The following is a 17003-nucleotide window of genomic DNA, read 5'->3' on the forward strand; positions in this document are numbered from 1 at the left end:
GGTGACATGGTCAGTTTTGACCTAATAATAATTTAAGTTACATGGAAAAACAATTGAAATTCATTATATAGGCATTAAAATTGAGAATGAAAATGGGGAATATGTCAAAGAGACAACAACCTAACTAAAGAACAGACAACAATGGGTCTTCAACACAGCCAGAAAATCCTGTACTTGGAGGTGGGTCTCAGCTTGCCCCTAACTAAAAATGTGTATTAGTTCATCAAACATTTTGTTTGGAAACTTCATGCTCAGAGGGTGTCATACATTGTTTGTCAAACAGGAAATTCCATACTAAATAAAAGATGAAAGATAAAATTTCTAATTTTTTTTATTGTCTCTGTAAAAGTTCATGAACAAGTTATTAGCACATGTATATCAATTAATTACTATTCTTAATGACAGATTAAATATAATGTGATCTTTAATCTGAATCAAGATTATCAAATTTAGACAGCAAAGGGTACACACTTAGGCATTTTCAGAATTACAGACATGTATAAGGTTTTATTGCAATGCAATGCATAGGTAAAACATCAACTAAAGGTCAATTGTTAGATCTGTTACAAATAAATCAAGACATACCTCATAGGTTCATACTGTCTCAAATATATAGGTCAATACATAAAGTTTTAATTAATTATTAATAACTAACAAGCAAATATAACATGAATAATTATTTCATAACAAGTTTTTATAATTAAAATTGAGAGATTGTGATCTGTATTAAATATTAATATTATAGTGATTGAATTATCTCCCTCTTAAAGGTAATAAATCACCCATGTTAACAGATATTGGACAAGATTAAATGTAATATCTGTTTGTCTTTCAGATGACCAGTCGATAACTTATCAAATATCACCCTGTGTAATATTAGCTTTAACATCTTTAATCAAATGGATCAAATTTTATACCAAGATGGAAAATAAAATAATAAAATTTTAATATTCATGTTGGTAACAAGATAAGACAGCATGAAAATTTGTGTCTAAACAAGTGTCCAATTGATAGTTCGTTTAATATTGACAAACACAATTTTAAGTTTTTGATATTTTAAAAGTGTAGAAGCCATGACTGAAGCACTTTTTGGGTGAAGCACAAAAGCAGTTCTCACATTAAATTGTGTGCATGCTTTTACAAATTTGTAAAATTACAAAATTTCAATTCCTATAATTGCAATTTTTATTCTACAACCATAAAATAACCTGTTATATCAAAATGTGTGTTCCTATGCATTGTAACAATTTGTTGTACCTGCTGTCATGATTTTTGAATTTTTATTCTTTTTTCTCATTCAAGATATACCGGTATATCTTTACACATAAGAAGATGTGGTATGAGTGCCAATGAGACAACCTTCCATCCAAGTTATAATTTGTAAAATCATGTTTCAAAGTGTAATCTGTTACAAAACTTTTCCTATTGCGATAAATTCTAAAATCATGTGGCCATATTTTCTAAGTTTCCACCCCTTCATCTAAGTATAACTTACCAAAAACATACAACAATCCAAAGCTATGAATGTTCAATATAATGACAGGACAAATTCTAGATTGAAAATTTAAACCTTATGTCATCTTTTTCATTGCACCATTTGAGGAATCATAAAAGCCCTTAACGGGACAAACCCAGGTCATCCACGAAGCAAAAGAATTTAACAAGCTTTGTAATTAAGACATGGGTTGAAATCAAGCTTTCCGTTTCTTTCTACTTGTATCAAACTAAACATAAAGAGAAAAAGAGATTTCGTCTCTCGGACAGACAGGTCAATTTCAGTAACCGAGGAATGATGACAGATTAAAAGGAAATCAATGTGTTGTCATCATATCATTGACCCTGTGACCCACTCAGTAGGGATGTTTCAGACGTTAGGGTGTTAAATATCTTACACATTTCATTGCTGTCACTTTACACATTTCTTTTATCTATACTGTCAATATTAATGATCAAACATTATCAATATTCAGTGGGAGGACCCTCTATAATCTGGAGATTTGTGCAACCATGTGTGGGCATTCATTTTTGTGTTGTGCTATCATAGTTGGGCATTCATTTTTGTGAACTAATGTAGTCTTTGTTTAGGGGTAAGCTGAAGCCCGCTTCTGGGTGCAGAATTTTCTCGCTGTATGGAAGACCCATTCAAATGGCGGCCTTTATGGCTGTTTTCTGTTCTTTGGTGGGGTTATTGTCTCTAGACTTATTCTGATAGATTGTTTGTTTGTGGTTAAAGCGATTCACAGCACTATTGGCAATATTGTGGCAGCCAGCTTTTATTGGTGAAGTAAATAATATGACTTGGGATAAAAACTAATCTTTGGCAGGTGAAGTGGCAATCATAGCCCATTAAGTTTGGTACCTGGTAACTTTTTTAAATGCCCATGGGGGTTTTGCATGGACGATGGCACTAACAGTCATAAAAAAACATCAAGAGGGCCTTAAAATGCATCGCTTTGATGTTTTTTGTCTTCTTCATACTTTTTAAAGCCTATAGCCATTGTAAAAGTTACTGTTTTGTTAAAAAACTAGAGGCTCTAAAGAGCCTGTGTCGCTCACCTTGGTCTATGTGAATATTAAAGAAAGCAGATGGATTCATGACAAAATTGTATTTTGGTGATGGTGATGTGTTTGTACATCTTACTTTACTGAACATTCTTGCTGCTTAAAATTATCTCTATCTATAATGAACTTGGCCCATTAGTTTCAGTGGAAAATGTTAGTAAAAATTTACAAATTTTATGAAAATTGTTAAAAATTGACAATAAAGAACAATAACTCCTAAGGGGGTCAATTAATCATTTCGGTCATGTTGACTTATTTGTAAATCTTACTTTGCTGAACATTATTGTTGTTTACAGTTTATCTCTATCAATAATAATATTCAAGATAATGACCAAAAACAGCAAAATTTCCTTAAAATTACCAATTCAGGGTCAGCAACCCAACAATGGGTTGTCCGATTCATCTAAATATTTCAGAGCAGATGAATGTTGACCTGATAAACAATTTAACCCCATGTCAGATTTGCTCTAAATGCTTTGGTTTTTGAGTTATAAGCCAAAAACTGCATTTTACCCCATGTTCTATTTTTAGCCATGGCGGCCATCTTGATTGGATGGCCGGGTCACCGGACACATTTTTCAAACTACTAACCCAAAAGATGATTGTGGCCAAGTTTGGTTTAATTTGGCCCAGTAGTTTCAGAGGAGAAGATTTTTGTAAAATATTACTAAGATTTACCAAAAATGGTTAAAAATTGACTATAAAGGGCAATAACTCCTAAAGGGGTCAACTGACCATTTCAGTTGTGTTGACTTATTTGTAAATCTTACTTTGCTGAACATTATTGCTGTTTACTGTTTATCTCTATCTATAATAATATTCAAGATAATAACCAAAAACAGCAAAATATCCTTAAAATTACTAATTCAGGGGCAGCAACCCAACAACGGGTTATCCGATTCATCTGAAAATTTCAGGGCAGATAGATCTCCACCTGTTTAACAATTTTACCCCATGTCATTTTTGCTCTAAGTGCTTTGGTTTTTGAGTTATAAGCCAAAAACTGCCTTTTACCCCTATGTTCTATTTTTAGCCATGGCGGCCATCTTGGATGGTTGGCCGGGTCACCGGACACATTTTTTAAACTAGATACCCCAATGATGATTGTGGCCAAGTTTGGTTTAATTTGGCCCAGTAGTTTCAGAGGAGAAGATTTTTGTAAAAGTTAACGACGACGACGGACGACGGACGACGACGGACGACGGACGACGACGGACGCCGGACGCCAAGTGATGAGAAAAGCTCACTTGGCCTTTTAGGCCAGGTGAGCTAAAAATGGGACAAAATTTCTCTTTAAAAATTTCGGTTTGGGATCTTTCATGGTGGAAATCCCCCACAAATAGTGACAGTTGGCTGGAATATTGGCATCAAATGCCTTATATGGGGTTAAAACCTCAGTGTTGGCAAAAAAGTGATAGAGCCAATAAATTACTTATGACCACTCAACAACATAGGGCCTAAATTATATTGACATTAATTGTACTAATTATCTTGAAATATTTAACAAATTAACTATGACCACACAAAGTAATAATGACCCACTCAGTAGGTGTGTAACTAGGGGTAAACATATCCTGCCCAACTATGACCCACTCAGTAGGTGTGTAGCTAGGTGTAAACATATCCTGCCCAACTATGACCCACTCAGTAGGTGTGTAGCTAGGTGTAAACATATCCCACCCACCTATGACCCACTCAGTAGGTGTGTAACTAGGTGTAAACATATCTTGCCCAACTATGACCCACTCAGTAGGTGTGTAGCTAGGTGTAAACATATCCCAACCACCTATGACCCACTCAGTAGGTGTGTAGCTTGGTGTAAACATATCCCACCCAACTATGACCCACTCAGTAGGTTTGTAGCTAAGTGTAAACATATCCCACCCACCTATGACCCACTCAGTAGGTGTGTAGCTAGGTGTGAACATATCTTGCCCAACTATGACCCACTCAGTAGGTGTGTAGCTAGGTTTAAACATATCCCAACCACCTATGACCCACTCAGTAGGTGTGTAGCTTGGTGTAAACATATCCCACCCAACTATGACCCACTCAGTAGGTTTGTAGCTAGGTGTAAACATTTCCTGCCCTTTTCTCCTCCTCCTACATCCCATGTTATATTTACCTATTTCTTACATGAGATCAAAGGACGTTGAACCCTTTGATCTATACCTGTAGCATCAGGTGTGATTTCTTACCTGTAGTTTTATACTTTAAGTCAGAAACATTATCTAACACAGATTTATTGACTGTCTGAGCAATTTATCTTTTATCTAGATGACCCGTTTGATTTTCAATAAACGAATATTGAAATGAAATTTGTATGACAGAATTTTATCGAAATCAAATATTAACATATTTATCGAGAGAGTAGAGGGCTGGAGTGAAATGATTACATTGTAAGGACAAGATAACATGGGATTTAGTTTACATGTAATCTTGGTAGATTTAAGCGTATGTAAATAAAATTTAGTAATATTGTCAAATGATGGTATATTTATTTTACTTTTAATATAAGTATCTTTCTAGTTCGTACAAGTACGTACAAAAAAATACATATTCAGATAAGGATTCGATATACACTATGAAAGGCCCAGTACAAATTTAAACATGACATAGCTTCTTAGTTCTTCACTATTGAACCAAAGCATAGTAAGTATATGTAGATATAGGAAGATGTGGTATGAGTGCATCCAATGAGACAACTCTCCATCCAAGTCACAATTTATAGAAGTAAACCATTATAGGTCAAGGTACTGTCTTCAACACAAAACCTAGGCGTACAACAGCGCGCAAGCTATATTTTGAAAGACATATTTCAAACCCCAAAACTATCATAAGGAGTGACAATTAGAAAATTTAATGGAATATTTTTATTACTGTCACATGTAACTACCTTGGAGAGCATCACAAATATTCAAACTCAAATTCCTTTTTTGATTAAAAAAAATCTTCAAGAAATAATGTTTCTAAAAAATAATTTCCACCCCAAAAAAATAATTCTAATAGCAGTTTGTTAAATGAAATCTTTATCATATCAAACACATGAACTAGAGTTCCGATTCAATCAATATTTGAACCTATGTCTTTTAACCAGTATAGACAGGGTTAATACTCTCACAAACTGGCCAACTTTTTCTTATTACTCATTATGTATACATATATAAATATTTACTTAATTGTACTTTAGAACCTTCGTATCTAAGCTGTTACACATAAATGTCCTTTTTCATACATTTTAAGAATTCTTTATGATAGTAACATATGTTTAATTATTAGATATTATTTTATTCCCTTTTTTGTACAATGGACAATTTATAAAAATAAAATTCTCAAACTTTTCCAATTGAAGAAAATTAGTCTAGATGAGTTCTCTTAAAAAAGAACTGGTCCCTAAATATTTATTTAATCTGCATACCCCGCCCCCTAGTCAAATTTAACTTTATGATTTAGTGACCACTATCAATATTGATTTTCGCAAACTGATGTTGTTAGGGTATTGTCAAATTTACATTTGATTACCATATATACTGGTATGTACTTGTACAAAGTACATCATGTCTACTTTTAAAGCTGCTAAACATACCAAAAGTTGATCCAGATCTGGCCCTACACCTTATGAACTTTGTCTACTCATGTATTCAACAGATTGTCCACCTGGAGAACTTAAGTAGATATATAGATAATCTAACGTAAGCTACTTATGAGGAATTACAACACAAAGTTTAATATGACTTATAGTACTTAGCCTATTAATTTATAATCTTTTTACCCTGTATATCCAACAGTGTATTTGTCACCTCTCCTACTTAACTTCTATTTTTCTTTCGCCTGGTAAATATCTAATGGTGTATTTGTCACCTTTTCTTTATAACGTTTGTTTTGAATTATGTAATCATTTTTGGTCAAGAGGTCATTTTACTTAATACAATAGAAATAAAAACAATGACCTAGATGTCTTTTTATGGAATATCTGTAAACAGATATAGGTCTTTTTAGGTATTGTAAATGCTCTACCATTATCTTTTCTACCCTAACTCCATAAGTCCCAAAGACAAAGATGTGAACAATTGCAACTAACCATATATGCATTTCAACAGTGAGCAAAAAATCAAATACCCTGTACTGTAGTATTCAGTGGAGGATCCAGAAGGGTGGCTTTCCAGCCCCCACCACTTTTATGACGATCAATGCATTTGAATGGGGACATGTAGGTTGGAACCCTCCTTTATTCTGGATTGGGAACACCCCTTCCTCTTTTTAAAAATGGCTGAATCCACCCCTGGCATTAGCTATATGATGCATTTCCTAAGATTACATTTTTTTTTAAATCTACCTTTTTAACAATCAAGTCCTTTGTATGTATATATGAACCAATAACCTATATATGTATAACTGGACTATTGTAGAAGTAATTTGACCAGGTTTTAAATCTGGTCTTAATCTACAATCTGGACAGGTGATAACAATATTCAAAACACTTTTTACTTGTTAATTGTGCTGTGTTGATTTTTGTACACCAAATAACCGTAAGAAAAATTAAAGAATTCTAATTTTTAAACTGACCATGGTGATATGGTATGATGCCTCTTCGTTGCTGCCAGCTGACAAAAGTGTAAGTTAATAATGCTGGCTCATCTGAGTTTGCCTTTCGTGTTAATTCATTGCTGGTGAGATATTTAACTGAGGGAAAGCTGCCATGAAAATTATACTTTCCAAACAATCTCGAATCTATATGTTTATTAAACCTTTAACTAAATTAACCTTGGGAAACTTTCATGATTATGGTTTTCATTTACTTTTCAAAAATGTTCTTAAACCACAACAACTGAATCTCTGCAAAACTAGGGGGTCTCATTGGGGGGTTCTGGTCCCGGATCCCGCTTACTGTTTTGTCAGATTCCAGTATCCAGCTTATACAATGTACCTAAGCAATTCTCATTTTTTTGTAATTTCCCGTGTCCCGCTAGACCTTAATTCCTGTTTTCACGGCACAATAATTTGACTTTCCCGTGTCATGCTTACGAAAAATCTGCAATCCTGCATCATGCTTAGACCCCAATGAGACCCACAAACTAGTGTAACATTCAGGTTTTTCATTTAGTTTCCAAACTTCCTCAAATTGCTGTAAATTCAGAAATAATGGCATGCATTCCTTATGGCGATTACAGAAAAAAAGCCATTTTAAATTTTTGTGATATTACAAAAGTCCTGTTTTATTCATATAATTAATTTCAAAATGCATGTTTAAAGTATGGTGACTATAACCCTGGGTCACATTATTCGCAATAATAAAAACAATGCAATAATTTCCTAATTTACAGTACCGATATGTGAAAACCTTCAACCTTATAACCATAGGAACCTGTCATCATCTCAGGTTTGTCATTTGCTTTCCAAACAAGTCTTCAAAGTTCAAACTATGTCTGTATTACGGATTAAAGACTATCATACTACAAACTGACAAACAAAAGGGGATCTTTGGTCTATCAATAACCTGTATTGAAGTACGGATTAAATCAACGTTTCCGATGGATTGATAAACCGGAAACAACATTGTTATCATTTAATCATCCACTCGATATTATCTTCTCTTTTGTCAAAATTTGTCGAGTGTAATTCCTTCATTGACGGGATGAAATTACGACAACTTTATCATTTTCAAAGAAACATTTTAAACAGCACACTTCCACTACTGATAAACTGCATTTACAAATTTCAACATGGTTTTCCTTTGATATATGTAATAGGCAAAACAATTAATACATGTGTTTCTGTTAACGTGTGGAAACAAAAAGGGGTAGGTAGGTATGCAATATCATTTTATTTAACAAACATTTTTTAGCTGGTTACTTCTAAAGTATCAGTCTGACTGTAACAGTGCTAATTCCAAAACGACATAAAAAGTTGTAAGGTAGGCACTAAAAGTTCGGGTAAGTATGGTAAGCAGAAACACATGTATTATTTTGTTGCCATACTTTTTTTTTTTTAAATTACACTTCAATATAATATTAGTTTAAATGAACTACAATTGACAAAAGTAAACATTTTATGCTATTTACATAATATTATGACCAAAGTTAAAGTGAACCACAGTTACATGTACATTAATTTTTATCTTCAGTGATGCTATTTTTTATTTAGAATTTAGAGAATTTGAAGTGTGCAACATACATGACATAGTGTCCCAACGGAATTTACCAAAATCAAAAAGATTCATAATAAAGCTATTTCCAAGTGTCTTCAATATATCAAACGAACTTCACAGCATGTGGTATGCAGCTTTATCTACTTCTCAAGATTTCAGAATAAATAATAACTAGTTTTAATTTTACAAATTTCATCTATTTAAAATTTCTTTTGACTGTTTACGATTTATCTTCTAGCCATCATAAAGAACATTTTATTTCATCAGATAAAGACGAAATTACTTTCAGATTTACTGATCCATAAAATGATGGTTTTTGTGTATTGCTTTTCTATTAGTACCTATTTAATTCAATATTTAAATTTCAATTAAATTGCTTTAAAGTAATATGAATTGAGACGCTCCATTAATTTAATGTTTTCTACATCTCTCAAACTTTCACATGATTAAAATTTTATTTACATTTTGACCATTTAAAATATTTTTTCAATTTAAAACATTCATTAGACCGAGATGTAAATCAAGATTTTAAACTTACGGCCAAACCATAATTTTTGAGAAAATATTTTTTATACCTGCATGTGTGCGACTCGCACTTTAAAAAAAGTGGCCTTATTTCTGTTAGTGGTCATGCTCTCCAATAAAGACTAGCCTCTGAATGAACTTGAACTATGAAACCTTGATGTAAGTCTGATACCAATTCTGCACTGCAAAATAGCCTTTAATTACGTCTGATGCGCCAGAGTAGTAAATATTGATTTGGAATATATAACATTTTCAAAATTTAAAATAGTCATTATAGGGATAAGTTTATGGACTAGTAGATGAAGAAAGTTTTTGGCACAGATTGTCTGATACTCTATATCAAAGATAAAAATCTCTTCTGTCTTTGAACATACATCTGAATTGAGTGGGGGGGAAGCCAAAGGTTGCAAAATATCGTGGAAAAGTTGAAAAGCTTTGAGATTTGTAATATGGAGACAAAAAACAGCAAATAAATCACTGTAGAAAATAAGAATATCTAGTATAACTGTAAATGAGACAACTTCAATAAGACAACTTCAACGAGACAACTCTCCACCAGTGACGTAAGATGTCCCTCTTCCTGAACATGAATATAGCTTGTCTCAGTTTTTGACACAATTTCTTTACTTTTCCGTTCGTTGTTAAAAAAAATTCCCTGACTTATTAAATACAGTGTTATATAATCTATACATAATGTTACGTAATCTATACATGTATTTAACATTGTATTTTTCAATTAAAGCTATCAGAATTACATCATTAAACGAATACTTTTCACTCGGACTAGACGTTAAAAAATTCAACATTCATGCAGTTATGTCATGTAATGCTTACTTGCACAAAACAGAACTTTACAAGAACATAAATGCTCAGATAAATAACACTTTATGCTTTTTTGCACATTTAAAATTGAATTAAATATTCGTATATCAATAGCAGCAAACATAATTTTTTTCACTTTTATTACATAATTTGTGTCAAATTAAAAAAAAGTTGAAGAATTTACGGCAAATCATAAAAGTTAGAAGTAAATAAAATTTTAATGTTTACAAACATTTATCAATTAATGGGCAAAAATGTAAGAGTGAGTTATTGAACTTTATAAGAAAATAGTAAATTTAATATACAAATAATGCAATAAAAATCTAATATGAGAGATTTTATCATTGCGAAAAACTTATTCATAGCAATTTTTGCAATAATAAAAGCAATTGATAATAAATTTCTGTAATGGTCAACAACTATATATAGCTATGACTCCCATCCTTTTTCAATTAAATATGCTAAAGCTATGACATCTATTTTCAAATTCATTGGTTTTTCTTTTTAATAAGAGCTACCACAGTAAAAATAAAGGTCAACAATATCAAACATTTGCATTAATGGCCACAATTCATAGGCAAGGATCAAGCACTCATTCAGTAATTTGTATTTCTACAATAACTTTTGTTAATATTAAACAACTTCATGAATGGCCAACATATTTTAAGATCAGATTTTCAATATTGAAAAAAAAAACACACATCCATTAATCCATTATTTGAATTTCATTTGATTTTTCAACAATGCCTTTTTTTTTCTTTCTTAACAATTCTTAAATAACTACTTCAATAAATACAATTTCTACTTCAGTTTTTGTTAAAATTAAATATTTTTCCTGAATGACTATAACAGAATAGACCCTATTTTCAATAGTACCGTTTATTTATTTACAATCACATGACATAAAGCTGATAAAAGCTCGCGTCCATAATCCTATTTGTAACTTTCAACCGTGATACTACACTGAAATAACATTAAATAATTACACTCTTACAAAAGTACAAAGTATTTTCCACGATAACTTTTGTCAACATTGGACGTATTCATCTACAGACAATACAGTGACTATCAGTTTGATCTAACTTATGACCCAAAATAAATAAAATGAGAAAGTCCATCCTGACAAACGATGATTTACTTTAAACGGTACTTCTGATTCAAACAATTATATTTATATCGTTTATAGAGTGTCAGGTCATCATAGTTGTAGAGTTAACTAATAATGTTTAAGTGTTTTAGCAAATACACTCAAAATAAAAACAAATATTACCTTCAATTAGAATCCATTTCTTTAAGAATGACAGATAAATTTGTAGGCGCCAACATTTCGATTGAGACTAATTTTTGTCAATTGATATTCTTTTAAAAAAACTGGCCAAGAGTTAGAAGTTGAAGTTGAAGTACTACTGCATGTAGTTAAGCCTATATATACATATTCTGACTCAGCAAAAAGTATTCAATCGATATACTCTAGTTGAGGCAACGAAAAAATGATAAGGCAATAATTTGAATTTTCGTCAGATTTGATAACCTTTTTTAAGTACATTCTATACACCAATAGACCAAATTTCTGGAAGTTTCATTTTCTGAAAATCTCATTTTGTACTCTGATGAAATCATACGAAAAAAAAGTATCAGTACTGAAAGTGTGAAAATCATATTAAACTATAAGTTCTTCTTAAATCACATATTTCCTGTTAGTCTTTACAAACAAATGCTTAGACATGTCCCCCTTTTTTTTTAGTTAGATATTTTCAAGTAAGCTTAATAATATATAAGAAACACATTTAAAATAGGTTTGATCGATTTCTTCAAAGAATTTGTTGAATTGTGTAATCATTTCCTTCAGTAAATACACTGTGAAAATTAGAAACTATCAGCAAATAAAATAGTTTGTTCAAAATCAACACAAAAACCACAACTGTAACTTTCATTAATGATCAAAATATTTCACATATAAATACCAAACTTGGATTTCCTGACAAAATGAATATTTATTTCAAGAGATCAAATGAGAAAACTATTTAAAATATAAACAAAGATAAAAAGAACAAATATATGAATGCTACACGGTTGAGTGTGACCAGCCATTTTATTATTTGTATTTTATTCAAGACTATTTTGAAAGAATGCATTTGATCAGGCTTTTATCTTTATAAGAGTAAGGAGATGTGGTATGATTGCCAATGAAACAACTACCCAACAAAGTTCAAATGAAATAGATATATTTAGCAATTATATATGATGGTATGGCCTTCAACAATGAAAATTTGATCACTATAAAAAAAGACGATATGGTATGATTGCCAATGTGACAACTCTTCACAAGAGACCGATTAACACAGACATTTACAACTATAGGTCACCGTACCATATGTATGAAAAAGCTAAATGGTCTTTCTACCTTTTTTATATTTTTTTCCAAAACTTAAGAGCAGTGACAAGAGATGGATCCATGTGCGACAGATCAGGCTCATTCATTGAGAATGTTGGTTTTAAAAGTGTTTTTGACCTACCCGTACCTGTGGCTCTTAAATAGAGAAAATGTACTGATATATCTCATATCAAAAACGGAAAGACTTACATGTAATCAAAGTTCTAAATGCTGAAAATGACCCAATTATTAATACTCAATCATATTAACTTAAAAAGTTAACAAAAAATAATGGAACTAATTAAAAAAAAAAATGTACTTTTTCTTCTATAATCTCATTATACATGTTATAAGTTCAAACGGCCTCTAATATTAACATAGCTGAAAAGTCTGAACCTGTTGGTCTGGCAAAAGGCAAAACCAGAAATCCTTTAATATTGGTATTAAGATTTTAATAGTTGTATGTGACAGCTATTTGAGAGCAGAGTCCTTTTTATCGCCGTGGATTTAAAACCCAATAAATCAGCATGACACTTTATTGAGGTCGTAGGTTCAAACCAGCGACACCACAATACGTCAGATTTAACTCTGTCACGGAAACCACAAATATCTTATCATCTTTTAATGTACAGAATGACCATTTAAACTTAAACATAATCAGTATTATTCTTTCATCGGTTCATCACTTTTGAAAAGAAGAAATTTTTATTACGGACATAATCGGATAGATTTGCGTTATTATTTTAGTCAATTTTAAAAGTGCTGAGTTTACACAAAGAATATGGATATTCAGATGACCAAGAAATAATTGTCCCAAGTCAATGTCTGTCGACCATTAAATTATCAATTTTCAAGCGTAAAAATACCATCAATATTAGCTTTACCGCTATACTGACTTTCTTAAAGGCTAAAAAAAATGTTTCTGATCAAATAAAAATTAAAATTAAACAGACAAAAACTCAAAACAATTATCAAGTGTTAAAAAATCATTATATTAGCTTCACCCCTATACTGACTATCATAAAGGCTAAGAAATAGTTTCTGGTCAAATAATAATTAAATTAAACAGACAAAAACTCAAAAAAGTCGCACAAGTTTGTTTACAATAACATTTTGCCTACTGTCACAACGACCTTGGATAAAATCTGATATTGAATGAACTTCCCGACCTTATATAACTCGTTATATTTAATTTCTTTTTAACAAAATAATGTCTGCAGTAGGTTTAGTACCAGTCGACATAAAGTACACTTCACTTATTTCAAATTTCAAATTAAAAAGTCCTACAAATTTTTAAAATCAATTCTTTTCTAAACAACTCTAAAACTTGAAGGAAATCTAAACAAATTACATGACAAGAAAATACAATATATATATGGTAAATTATAAGTAAGATATATGCAAAAGTCCTGCCACACTAAAATGAAATTTTCACTGTTTCGGTTGTTTCGACTAAGGTCCCATTATCTTAGTAGTTACACAGATAATTGAGTCCCTAGAACTTAGACCTATACAAATTTGATAAATTTTACTACAGATCTTTTTGGGAACAAATCAATAAAGAATAAAGTATCAGAGATTTTGAGGTGTAGACATATTAATGTACATTTAATGCTCATGGTAACCTGATGTCTATGGTGTAGCTCCATATTACCTATCACAAATTGTATTACAGTGCTGACAATAACAACGATCAATTCAAAGGTCTATAAGCAAGCCCATTGATATATTTTAGTAACTACCAGCTGGTCCACTATATATTAATGAGACTATTATCTGGTCCACTTATATAGTATTGGGACTTTAAGCAGGTTGGATTCTATATTAAAGACTATAAATCCAAGGATCAAGAAGCTAACCCATTTATATATTATAGAGAATAGGAGCTGGCCCTATTATATATTAATAGGACTATAACCTGGCCCACTTATATAGTCTAGGGACTAAAAGCAGGTTGGTTTTATATTAGAGACGATAAATTAAAAGATCTACAAGCTAACTCATTTATAAGTCATACCCTAAAAGTTAAATATAATAAGGACCAATTATATAAATGAAACCATAAACTGGCCCACTTATAGTATAGGGACTATTAGTAAGTTGGTTATTAAAGACGTAACTCTCTAATAAAACAGTTTATCAAATTTAATGACAGCTTTCTAAATTTGTGAATAATCAATCTGGTTATTCATTCAACTTTTATAACAATTTATCACAAGTTTTTTTGTATTGACTTACATAACAACATGAAAATATGGGCCAAAGTAAATCAATAACTCAACTTATGAATGGGGATCAATAAGTCACCTAGATTTCAATATCGTGCAGAATTTTGTACAAATTGCAAAATCGTCAAAAAAAATATTTTATGGGAGATTCAGGTATTTGTTTCACACTAACAAACTTAAGAAAAAATGATAATTGAACGAGATAAATTTTTCAGTATAATAATAATCAATTTTTATCCTAGGATTTATGTGAAAAGGGCAGTTGATAAAAACCATGTCACGGAGGTATTCAATAATGTCACTGAAACATTGCTCAGATAACTTGTATAACATTTGATTGAAACAGATGTGAAAAACAGTCAGTTACCTTACTGATCACATATGTTATTTTAATTTTTCTCAAATAACCTTCAATATAAAGTAAGGTTTGATAACATTATTTTTCTTCAATACTTAAATTCTGTTTTTGTATAATTTTGTTACATTTATGAAAATTTCATTTCTGATATTTGTAAAACAATGAGAAATAAAACAAAAAAAATTTCAACCTGCAAACTTGTAACATGTAGATTAATATTTATGTCAGGTAAGATAAAAAGTTGATCAATAATTAAAGTAAAATTTTGCAACCTCATGTTGCCACCTATATCTGCTGATTAAATCATTCATGTATCATTTGAACTTTACTAAAATTACAAATTTTTGCTGATAAAATTTTAAATAAATTAATCATACTTTAAAATTACAAATGTACTTATTAAACAATATATTGAGAAAAAAATTAAAAAAACTAATTAGAAATTCTGAAACTTTTAAAAGTTAAAGACCAGTACTATGAGAGAGCCTAGCTATATACAATATAAATCTGCTGATTAGCCTTACCTTGATATCACTTGTAGCAGCCGGCACGAAAACTTTCTCCTGTCTACGATTTTCCACTTTTTTCATTTTGAATTATACAATTCCTTTATCCATAATTCCACAAAGTTTTAATTCCACATCTGAAAGACAATAAATCCCCTGACATTATAAATTTTTCTATTTACAAACATTTTCACCTGTTCGACACTCTCCTATTAGTTACCTATATAATAATGTTATACTAACAGTTCTGACGGCCTGGGGTGATTTAATACACGATCGGTCTACTCATTCATATTCCCATCGAATCAATGAAAGTTCAAATCCATTCACTAAAAACGGTTAAATCCTCTTTTCTTTCATTCAACTTTTCTCAAATTTAAATGAACGAAATTCAAATTTCACCTAGATATAACAAGAGTCCAAACTTTATCAGATTTATTACGTAAAGCTGGTATCTAAATCTTCCAATGGCTAAATTATTTGATAGCCTTCAAACCCCCAGTCTGACAACTTCGTACTGATTTGTTATTTTTTAAAGTATTATTTAAATGTTTCAACACTCTGCTGATATGGTATTAAAATCCCACTTCGTCAACTTGGTGCAGATTTGTAACTTTAAAGTCTCGAGACTCATTCTTTAAATCTTTATAACTTTTAAATCTGGGGTATTATAATTGCAGCCAGGCCTAAAGCTGCACATGGTATTAGGTCCGCTTTTTAAATCCTGTATGTGAAATGCACAATTGTCTGAATGCAATGAACGAATTAGGGAGGAATAAAGATTTAATCCTATCAACAGAAAGTCAAAATTTAATCTTTCAATCATTACTGAAAAGGTCTGAAAAATGGGGCCCTTGCAAAGGGTTGTGAGGGTATACTAAATAGGGTACTAGCCCAGGTCACTGAAGGTATCCAAAATATCTTCTTTTTTATGGACTAAAAGTTTGAAATGCAAACCATCATCTTATCCAAAAAAAGAAAAAAATGCTGTGGTTGCAATTTGGATCAAGGGGACTACTATAGATAAATAAAAAAAATACTATTGGAAATCTGTATCTTTTTCATATTAATGTCATTGTAAAAGTATTAAGTGGGTTCAGATTTTAAATGACTGTATCTTAAATGTATTTGCTGATTACGTAACAAGGATTTAGGTACATAAATTATACACCCTTATTTCTTGTTTGTTTTCTCCTGATTTATTTGCTTAGAGTTTAAATTGATGACTGAAAATTGATAGTAAATTCTTATATAACTGCCATAAAATCTGCAAATACTGAGAAAATAATTATTTAATATTTCTAATTTAAAATATCCTTAATATTACTATTTTTGTTCTTTTTGTTTTTATATTTTTTAAATTATTAAATAAAATTTGTCACCTCCCAAAAATTCACCCAGACTGGTACCTATCTACACCTTTGTCTGTCTTCATTCAACGTCAGTGACCCTTATATTAGAATGGAGGTGACCCTATCAA

At 31.1% G+C, this 17003-nt stretch overlaps 1 protein-coding gene across 3 annotated transcripts in view; it reads right to left on the minus strand.

Moving 5' to 3' along the window:
* The window catches only part of LOC139502863 (serine-rich adhesin for platelets-like), a 127249-nt gene extending 110929 nt beyond the window's left edge, over positions 1–16320 (minus strand). For 2 of the 3 annotated variants that reach the window (XM_071292495.1, XM_071292493.1), the window contains exon 1: positions 15542–16320. In XM_071292495.1, the coding sequence (XP_071148596.1) occupies positions 15542–15607 (66 nt within the window). In that variant the 5' untranslated portion in view covers positions 15608–16320. The remainder of the gene's footprint in view (positions 1–15541) is intronic. The other variant, XM_071292491.1, reaches the window with a different exon arrangement.
* Positions 16321–17003: the final 683 nt, after the last annotated feature.

This window comes from Mytilus edulis, chromosome 14 (genome assembly GCF_963676685.1).
Source record: "Mytilus edulis chromosome 14, xbMytEdul2.2, whole genome shotgun sequence".
NCBI classification, from domain to species: Eukaryota; Metazoa; Mollusca; class Bivalvia; order Mytilida; family Mytilidae; genus Mytilus; species Mytilus edulis.